Below are 10759 nucleotides of genomic sequence, written 5' to 3' on the forward strand. Positions count from 1 at the left end.
CAGGGATCATATCTGTCTGGACATTTTTCTGTAGGTTAAAAAACATCCAAATCCTTTGCTCTTCCTCTGGCTTAGTTTCCAGACCTTTCTCCATCTGGACAATTCCCCTCTGAATTTTCTCCAGTTTTTCGTCTGATTGAAGCCTGTTGCTCAGGATCAGACACAATTTCTGGAGGCTGGAACTAAGCACAATACAATTTCTTCCAGCAAACTGGGTTCTTATGTTTCTGCTAATGCAGCAGTTATCATTTTAACATCTGCATCAAACTTCTGGCTAATTTTAATTTCTAGTCAACAAGGATCCTCAGATCCCCTTCATAATACATGACTACCAACTCCTTCCTACATTTGTACCTTACATTTCTCATACCCATTTTTCTTTTATATATCTTCCACCCTATTCCTATCAGCTCACTGTTCAAGACGGTTTAGATCTTTTAAAATTTCCACCACTCCTCCCAATTTTGTGTCATCTGCAGACTTTATAAGTATTCCAGTGGTGGGTTGCAGGTGGTACGCCCCAGTACGGGTGTACCGGAGCCAGCCCGGAGCACCGGATACCATTCTGGTATGGTGCTCTGGACGGTTACCCACCCGCCCTCGCTCCTTACCTGTGCTTTAAGCTTTTGGCGCTTACGCGCAGGGTGCATATGGCGCTTGCACGATGCTCCGCCGAGCAGCTGGAGCATTGCGGAGGCTTGCAGAAGCATTGCAGGCAAGTACGACACACGCATGCACTGTGCGTGTGTGCGCATGCAGCATGCGCATGCATGTGGGTGACTCTGGGGCCATTCCAACTGTACCGGTTGGAACAGAATCCGGAACCCACCACTGAAGTATTCCCTTAACTCCGGGTGATTGATAAAATGTTGAATAGCTGAGGAGAGGATAGCCCAATGGCACTCCATTCAGCAATTCCACTGCTGCTTAAATAGAGTCATTAATATATGCTTTTAGAGTTTAGTAATTTAGTCAATACGTGAGTCCCATCTCTCAATAGTATCATCGATTCCATATTTTATGAAACAGCATTAGAAAGCACCATGTCAAAGGCTTTGCTGAAGTCCAAGAACTTGTTCGGGCTAGGCACCAGACTAGAAGCTAGGATACTTTCTTAGGCAAGAAAGTTCTCAGCCCAACTCACCTCACAGGTTTGTGGGAGAAATGCCAAGGCGGCGGGAGAAGGCGTAGTTGTGTGTTAGCAACTTCCAGTTATTTAAAAATAATAATAAAGTGGATAAAATTAGATAGGATATGATAGATAGATTAGATAGATGATAGATAGATAGATAGATAGATAGATAGATAGATAGATAGATAGATGATAGATAGATAGATAGATAGATAGATAGATAGATAGATAGATAGATAGATAGAAAACAAACCCATGCTGGTTCCTGTTAATTGTAGCATCCTTATCTAAGCACTGATAAATGTGCTGCTTGTTAATCTGTTTAGATGCCTTAATTCAGTATGGTCATTATACTGACAGGTTTGTAATTTCCCAGCTACTCCTGACTGGTGATTTAAGCAATTGTAGAGTTCCACTAATTCTTAATAGAGGAAAATGTCTTTCAGTTTGATAGCTAGGAGTGTAATTACTTCTAGCTTTGCTCATGGATGCCTAATCTGCATCTATGCCCAGAAGCACCAATCCAATCCTATCCATAGTGAAACTATAGTTAACAAAAATCACCTTCAAAAATATTTCACCAGCATCAGCCATAATTGTATCACCATCTTAGAAACAGAAATGGGCTCTTTCTCTGAAAACTAAAATGCTAGACAATTCCACCTGGATTTTTGGTGCTAAATATAGAAATCCAGAATTTAGGAAACCTTCATTAACTTCTGTTTGCAGTTCACAATCTATGGAATTACCACCAATCTCTTCAGACTGCTTTGTCTTCTCTAAAAACACATTTGTTTAATATCTCTTGACTCATACACACATCAGATGCTTTACTCTAGTGTTCCTTTAAAAATTGTTGCTATAACAAAACAGTAGATCCTCTCCACCCTTCTAGTTGATTAGCAGATAGATTTGCAGACTTCTTCAAATACTTAAAACAAATGAATATTTTCCAGGAGGCCAGGAAGGAGAAATGCTAAGGCATTAATTTAGCCCCATAAAGGAAATTCTACAGCCGGTGCAGTTCTTTTGGGGGGACATTAGTATAGATATTTTCTAATAATCTGGGTTTGGAATTTCTACCCAGAAAAGTAATGGTAGAAAACAAGAGTGAAAATAGCAAGTGATTTGAAACAATTTCCTTTGAAGGTCAAAAGTGGAATTTATGATCCAAGTCACTTTAAGGAGCCTGGCTTCATTTCAGAGAGATTAATATGGGAGATAGCTGACCTTGTTTCTGCAAAGGAGAAGGAATGTCCCTCGTTTATGTTTACTCAAAATTTAAGCATCTGCACTAGATTACAAGAATGGGTTTAGGATGTCCTTTATGTACTATTTACATATTGCACTATACTTGGCTTTTGAAGTTGGAGTTTATTAATTTACTCCAGTACTTTGAAGGGATTTATTGTCATTAAAATATCACTTTAGGTTGGTGCTATCTAAAAACACTATAAATTATGTAACAATGTTCACCAGCTTATTAGTTGTCTTTACATTAATGAAGCATTTTAGGCAACATCTGATCAACTTTGATTGATCTAGAAAGCTAAGTAGACGCAAGTCTAAAAAACAAGTGTGGGATAGATTGCCATTGCTGAAATTTTTGAGGAGGTAAATTCCCATTTTATTCCAAGAAAATTGCATGGCTATATCTGTGTAAATTTCGATTGACTTTACTTCTTAGTATGTTACTATCTACCATTTTCCCTTGCTATTTATATGACTAGCAGAGTTCCTTTAAGTGCCCAGCTAAGCAATACTTGTACATTCATTTACCTAACCAACCAGGCTTTGTCTTGCTAATTATTATACACCCCAGTTGTCTGAGTGTATTGAACCCACACTTCTTTTTAAAGATTGTCATCCTATACATACCCTACTGAATACAAGAGAGTTACTGTATCTACATGGAAATTTGAGTGGGATTGTCCTGTGTAAAGTAGGATCTCAACATTTTAGCAATTTAAATATTTGCAGATTGCCTTTAGCAAGGCAGAATCCATAGGGGTCACGAAAATAGGAGGGAAGAATAATACCAATGCAACAATTGTGTTTTAGAACATTTTATTTGGTGCTCTTCGTAATTGGGAAAAAAATTATATTTCAATTTCAATTCAGTTTTGCAGTCACAAAATGAATATTGTCTTCTTAAGCTTGTTCAATGATATCATAGTCTTCATTTGTTACTTTCAGCAGAATATAGCAAAGCATGATCCCTGTTACCTGATGAGAAAGTACAAAAATGCAGAAAGTGATTTCTGTAGGAAAATGAAATAGATCATTCCAGTTACATGGCATTTAGCTCTAAGCTCTACTGAAAGCAATAGCGTGATAGAGCGATTGTACAAGTGAAACAGTATTGAGGATCCCTAAAAAAATTTATTTGAAAGTCTGGGCATTCTGATTTGTCTCTCCAACCAAGCACTAAATGCTATTTATATAGTTCTTTATTTAAGTCTTTTATACTTACTTGACCAACTATTACAAATACTGCAAGTCCTCCCAATGCAGAGATGTTTCTTTCAGTCCAGGTCTTTAGTTTTAGAAGACAGCCCTGAGAAAGAAGGTGGGGAATGCATTCTAATAACTGCAATTGATGTTTCTTAAAAGCTAATCAAATTAAATTCAGTCAACAATTAAATTGATAAACCATTAGAGAGCCATAAGGAAGAACCTACAGGCATAGACTATAAATGTTAGATGTTATGCTTACTTTGGGATTGAGGGTTTATAGTGGTTCTACTCCTTTTTTAATGACTAGTTCTAATCAGAGCAGGTATTTAGCAAAAAAATCCACTTAAAACCAAGATTTGTCATGAGTTAGATTCTATCATCACTACATAGATGTAGCAACTAGGAAGGAATCATCCTGAACAAGAAGGTTCCTTACTTAATCCATTTTACAATATATTTCCAGTAAAAACCGTAACCAATTTAAAAGCACTTTAGATTCAAATGCATCCTTTCTTGAACAAAAGGAATGATGGCAATATGGAGTTTTACCTCCTGATTAATGCCAACTATATTTTGGTTTAGATCAGTAACACAGCTTTCCATGGGCACTTTACAGCAGCTTTTGGGGACAGATGAAGAGAGCAGTCCAAAGGTTGTGTTTTGCCAGTCTGTATAGTTCTCCACACCACAGCATTGAAACTACAGTAGGGAGGAAAGCATATGAGTTGGTAACAGATAATATAGGGTCTCATGAGTCACTAGCTTCACTTCCTTAACTAAATGCAGAGATTTTCTGCTCAGTCTAGCCATACATCTTTCTTAAAGTTCTTGAAAATGGGAAGATGAAAACATGATGTAATCAATACAGATAATAGAAGATAGTTTCCTTTCTTTGTTTCCCTACTAGTGTTAGATTTTGGAATTGTAAACCACTCCAATTTTCCCTATAAGAAAAGTGTCATCCTCACTAAATATTTACAATGTCTTCTGGAATCGTCAAAATATTGGTTTACATTGCCTCAACAACAGCTAAGTAAATAATCTAAACATCCGTAGTAGATAAATGGAGAACAAGACTCTTGGACAAAATTCCAAAAGGCTTTGCAGTTCTGGAAAACTCTCATTTTCTTATACATTTTCTTAGACGCAACTCAGATTCACATTAGTGATGCCCATGTCATTTTCCCTACATATCTACAGGCATGAAAAATAAAATCCGCAGAGATGATTTACTTGGAGCAATTCTATTTGAACATTCCCTTTGAACATTACCCAGTAATCACCCAGCTGCAGAATATATTGAACTTTTAACTGAGTTGGAAAACATGTTTTGAGACCAAGGGCAGTGAGCCATTTGCTAGTTAGCTCCAGTTTAGCCCAGTGAGATTCTAGAAACCCTGCCTCTGAATACAGATCAGTAGTCTAATCAAACTGTGTAGTTCAAACTTTTAAATTGTAAAACAACAAAACGGCGGCAGCAGCAACACTGATTCTAAAGGTTTGAGCCTATTTACTAGAATCAGCATTTAATTTCTAAGCTGTTCCTCTAATGCAAGTGAGAATTCGTGCTATCAATGTTTGTCTTAAATTAGGTTCAGTTGTTCCTGGGGTGGGGGAGATTCCTTACCTCTGCCTGGAGAGTATCCACCCCCTTGGTGATCTGCACTTTGTTATCATATTTGTTCAGTATCCTCATGAAATCCTTGGATATAGTCTGGTGTAGCTGTGGAGATATAGGATAATTAACTATTCCATAGATTGTATTGGAAGTTTAAGATGAGGCAAGTTGATTTCATAGATAATTATTATTCTCCTGTTCTGCCTCCCCAAACATTTGGGAATTTAATACTCTAGTAGGGGGGGGGGCTGAATTAAACATTCTTAAAATTGAAGTAACTAAATATTACTTACCCTTTTCTCAGTTGTTGGGTAGGAAAGAAAATGGAAATTCTAGAACATACAATTTTCAAAATCTTTATGCTTACAAATGACCCGAAGTTGTTTATACTCCTTTTGCTGTGAATCCAATTGACATATGAACTATATTCTAAAACTGCACCACTGATAGCAATGAAAAGCCATTTATATTTTAGGTTAATCAATTATTATTTTGAAGAGAAGGTGATTGCTTCATCTGAAATCAAATAATGTTAAAAGATGTCTTTTATCTGCAAGTTCTGAACACTATCCTGACATGATTGGCAGGGGTGTTCCTTTTAAGGTAGCTTGTTCTAGTCAATTACTTTTTAACGTTGGGGTACTTAACTCTGCAGAAAAAAGCAGCCAACTGACACTGCACACCCCCCCATTCTATTTTATATTTTTTTAGCATAGAACTATTATCAGTTGAATATTAAATTACATATCAGGTCAAGCTCTTCTCCATTGCAGTTGCCTCGTCTGCCAGAGTGATTTGGAAAATAACTGATCATACAATATTAGCTAACAGATAATCATTGTTTGTATAAATCTTGTCACCCACTTCCTCTCTTTCCATTTCTCTATTTTAGAGTGACAGAGAAGACCAAAATAAAAAAAAATCATCCTTTGTTAAGGAAATGGCAAAGTCCAGAATGCTGTACTGGACATACAGGTAGCTAGCAGAAATTAAGTATTAGTTCCCATTATGGCAATTCTCCATTTCTTTTGAGAATGCACACCTCAAGAAGCAAAAGATTTTGCCTCCCCTCCAGTTTGAAGATAAGACTTGGGTTTTGAACCAGAAACCTTCTTTCCCAAACCTTACCTTTAGTCTGCACGCATAGGCAGTGGCAACAATTAGGATTTCAGTGATCAAGAGCAACACCAGTAAACCTGTGAACTAGTGAGAGAGAGGGGGGGGGGAAGAGTTGTTTAGTTTAAAAGCCAGCAATTTATCAGAATTGCTTTTTAGAACACAGCACTGTTATTTTTACCCTTCTATATCCATCCCTAATTCTTATTCAGAGGTCCAATTCTTAGCCTACTTGGTATATCAACCTCACTCTGGGACAACTGCAAAGCCAAACACAACATTCATCCATTATTGCGGTCACTTATCTTCTCAGATAGGTCAAAATGATGAAGTCACCATTAGAAAGAGTTTGTAACTGAGAGGTCGATTGTGTCCAAGTCGAGCCACCAGAACCATACATGGTAAAAACTTGGCTTTGGTTATATAGTGACTGCTTTATATGCTTTCATTTCCAGGCCAACATATTTTGGGGCATATTAGCACTAAAATCAACAAGCAGCATAATTGGATAGTTTTCCCCAACACATTAACAGAACTGGAATATAAATGGCATACAACCATCTAACATAATTGTAGCTTCTTACAAAATAGAATTTTTATAGTCAATTCAAATAAAAATATATTAAACATTGGTTTACTACCACTCAATAATGGACAATTATATTTACAGAATTTCTAGCTTAATTTTTTGACACCACAATACAATTTATTTCCATGTATATGAGCTTGGGACTGCAATGGGTTTAGTCCAGTCATACCTTACGAGCTGATCTGTGAAAGAATCAGAACTTAAGGAGATATTGCTATGGCATCTAGCAACTCCAAAGAAGATTGAGGTTCAATCTTAACCACATTGAAATGCATTAAACAAATCATGATTAACTCTATACATGTTCTATGTTGTATTTAATTGAATATTTGAATTGCACTTACCAATTTGATCATAGCTTTGTTAGAGCTGAATAAAGCAATTGCTCCAAAGCCAGACAGAATGATAATAAGCGCACCAATAACTGTTATGGTCACAGCTACTCCTGAAGCAGCTTCATTCAGTACGAGAAAAGCATTGTGGAGTTTCACTTGAAAACACACACCTGTGATTATTAACACAACTCCAGCAACCTACAGGTTAAAGCATAATTAAGAAAAATAGCTAGAGGTTATTCTTCATGAAGGCAAATGTATTTTTAGTCAAATTAATTTCAAACTACTTGTAACATGGATGTTCAAAGTCATGCAAGGGAAAGAAGTATAGCTAAAAATCTTGACTGTTACTTGCACAGACATTTGTTCCAAGCTCATAGTAGAGTTAACCCTTTCTGACCAAGGCTAGGCTTTAAACATCAAGCTAGGTCATTATGCGGTTTGTTTGGTTTCTAATCCATTCTGTGGTTCATGGATTATTCAGTACATATTAAACAAGCCATGATATAACAAATTTTACTTTTTTAAAGTTTTAGGAGGGATGTTTAGAATTTCACACATAAATCAATAGTGTAGAAGAAATCAGGCTACTATATTCTTAAAAGAAATTAATTCTAAAAAATAGCAGTAAAAAGGAGATCTGTATGGATTTTTCTAGGAAAATATTCTATAAGGATCATAGCAAAGCCACCCACTGTTTGTAAAATACTCAAGGCTATCTTAAGCATTACATTATACCAATTTAAACAGAGTTTATTAAAAAAAAACACAGCTGTGTATATACAAATTCAGAAAAACCATGTTTAGTGCAAGTGAATCAGGTCATTATATATTACTTATTCTAGGGTTGAAAAATTATAGTTAAATAGTATGAATTACAAGAAAAGGAAACATTTAAGCAAAGCATTTTAAATTAAGTCATTTATATTTAGTGAAAAATGTAAATTTTCTTTAGAATATTACACCTTGGAAAAATTGTGGCCTCTCAATAAGTTTTAATTGCTAAATTATGAAAGTTGGGGGAGAAACCTCAGTTTTGCCACTGTGGTTTAGAAACACTGCTTTATGATTTAGTATGTTGTGCAAGCACAACCACAATCTTATTAACTTTATTTACTAAACTACTATATTTCCAGTTATCCTATTAGGGCTGATAACTGTACTATTATAACACATAACAGAATTTAGAAGCTGGTCCAAAACAAATGTAACATTTTATATTCTACATACAAAGTGAGACACGTTTACAAATTTAAAACACACACAAAAACATAAACAAATCAATACTTTACCCAATAAAGTAAAACAGTCATCCATAAAGCAAATTTAATGCACCGCTTCCATGTAATCCTTCTTTCTGCTCTCATTTTGCTGGCTACCTCCATAATGAGACTAATGATGAGGATCAATAGCCCTGTGCTAATAAATGTTTGCAATTATTACAGGTGTCCTCAATTTCAACCAAAAACTCCATTTACAGCTTGTGACATCACCTTAAAAAGGAATGCATTTACTAATGTTCTCAAACAGTTTTTTCTTTCTTTCAGCAGCCTCACTAAAACAGTAATCAGGCTGTTATTGTAGCCCACTGGTCCTGAAATAACTTTCATGTAGACTAGAGCAAGTTATTTCAGGAGCAGTGTGCTATTTTACCATAGCAGCCCGTGTGTGTGTGTTTATGCATGGTATATGTATATATTATATACATGCATGTACAATTGGTTTTCTTCCTATCTAGTGTTCTTATCCTTATGCAAAGTGAAATATAAGCATTTCAGGCAGCTGAAGATAAACAGTCAACCAGGAAGAGCCTATCAGTGCATGCACCATGAGCTCTTGTGCCTAGAATCAGTAGATGGATTTGCAGAATGTTCTAAGTCCCTGATGGCGAACCTATGGCATGCCTGCCAGAGATGGCATGCAGAGCCATTTCGGTGGGCACACACACCATCGCCAGCTGCTCTTCTGGTTTCCAGTGCCAACCAGCTGGTCTTCAAGGGGCCAGAGTGCCAGAAAACGGCCAAAAAAACATGCTGTTTTTGGGCCTATCTCAGGCCATTTTTCTGGCGGTTTTCCAGGCTATTTTCAGGCTGTTTTGGGGGCATTTTCAGGTCATTTTTTGGGCCCAGGAAATGGTCTGAAAATGGCATGAAAAACAGCCCAAAAAACCAAGCATGTGCACCTTGGCCAGCTGGTCTTCAGGTTTCTGGTGCTTTGGCCCATGCGAAGACCAGCTGACCGGTGCACATGCGCATCCTGGAAACCAAGACAGCTGGCTGGCACTTTCCATCACCCACACACGTGCCTGCATGTAGGTGTGTTCCAGTTTGGGCACTTGGAGCCGAAAAGGTTCACCATCACTGTTCTAAGTTAAAATGTAGTTGGCTAATTTGTGGTTTGGTGTGTTCTGCAGAAGAGGCTGGGTCTGGGCCTTGAGTGGAACAAAAAGATACAATATAGGACAGAAGACAATTGATTCCTAAAGAACTCAGGAGAAACAGTTGTGCCCTGCAAGTAGACAACCAAAAAGGTAGTGACTCACTGCTACATGAATACTATATAAGAACTGATATGATGAGTGCTGATCAGGCTCGCCTAGGTACTTATGAAGTGTGCTGCCTGCCTGGGGCATGGATCAGGATTTGACAGCCAAGGATGATCAACTCCATACATATTTGTTCCTTACTGCTAATCCACAGAAGGACAAAAATATTGCAAACCCCAACTGTGGTTTGCCATAAATTTGGCAGAGCCAGGAAGGAAGCTCAAGAAACTTAAAGGATGATCTTGGTTTATAAGGGAAGTCAAAGGAAAGAAGAAGAGGGATGATTGGTTATGTAAATCATGTTGGCAGGATTTCGATTTTGGATCCATTGTCTGAATGGACAATTAGAATAAGAATAAAGAACCAGAATAAACACCTCATGAAGGACGGGTGAAAAATGGCTCACTTTAAATATGGAGAGTTTTATCAGGAGACCTTTCAAATGAAACTTTAACTAAGATGAAAATCCTTAACTGAAAAGTTAAGATAAAGCTCCGGTATTGTAGTAGGTAATAGGAATGTTGCAGTAATGGAGACAATTAATCCACTCAGTAGGAAAAAAAAGTTTAAAAGAATATTGACTCAAGATTTTTGTTCCCCACATGCTGATGTTTAGTATTTCAGAAATCAAACAAGAGAGGTGGAATTCTTAGCACAGGAAGGCAAATATAAAGTAATCAATAGAACAGAAACCTATTGGAAGATTCCTATATTTGGGACATAAAAGTCAAAGAATATAATTGTTTAAAATGAACAGAAGTAGTAGAACAAGTTACACAGTGTAGTAAAGCAATAGCTGCTAAAACTCAATGAATAAACTTTAAGATATTGCAGGAAGCATCTGGGTTAAGTGGATGAATTAATTAATCACCATTGTTGCCTATATTTCCTGTTCCCCAGCTAAAAAGTGAAGAATCAGAAGATGGTTTCCAAAAGCAAATTGCAAATCCTTTCAAAAAGTTTATAG

General features: G+C 36.8%; 1 protein-coding gene across 1 annotated transcript; it reads right to left on the reverse strand.

Annotated features, from left to right (window-relative positions):
- Positions 1-3217: 3217 nt before the first annotated feature.
- Positions 3218-8714, reverse strand: LOC116504734 (tetraspanin-6-like). The gene is made up of 7 exons (XM_032211983.1): positions 8540-8714; positions 7257-7445; positions 6336-6410; positions 5217-5312; positions 4139-4288; positions 3606-3689; positions 3218-3358 (listed from the first exon to the last, which is right to left on the reverse strand). The coding sequence occupies exons 1-7, from the start codon at positions 8630-8632 to the stop codon at positions 3284-3286; spliced, it is 762 nt and encodes a 253-aa protein (XP_032067874.1). The 5' UTR covers positions 8633-8714; the 3' UTR covers positions 3218-3283.
- Positions 8715-10759: the final 2045 nt, after the last annotated feature.

Source organism: Thamnophis elegans, chromosome 1 (genome assembly GCF_009769535.1).
Source record: "Thamnophis elegans isolate rThaEle1 chromosome 1, rThaEle1.pri, whole genome shotgun sequence".
In the NCBI taxonomy this organism is placed as follows: domain Eukaryota; kingdom Metazoa; phylum Chordata; class Lepidosauria; order Squamata; family Colubridae; genus Thamnophis; species Thamnophis elegans.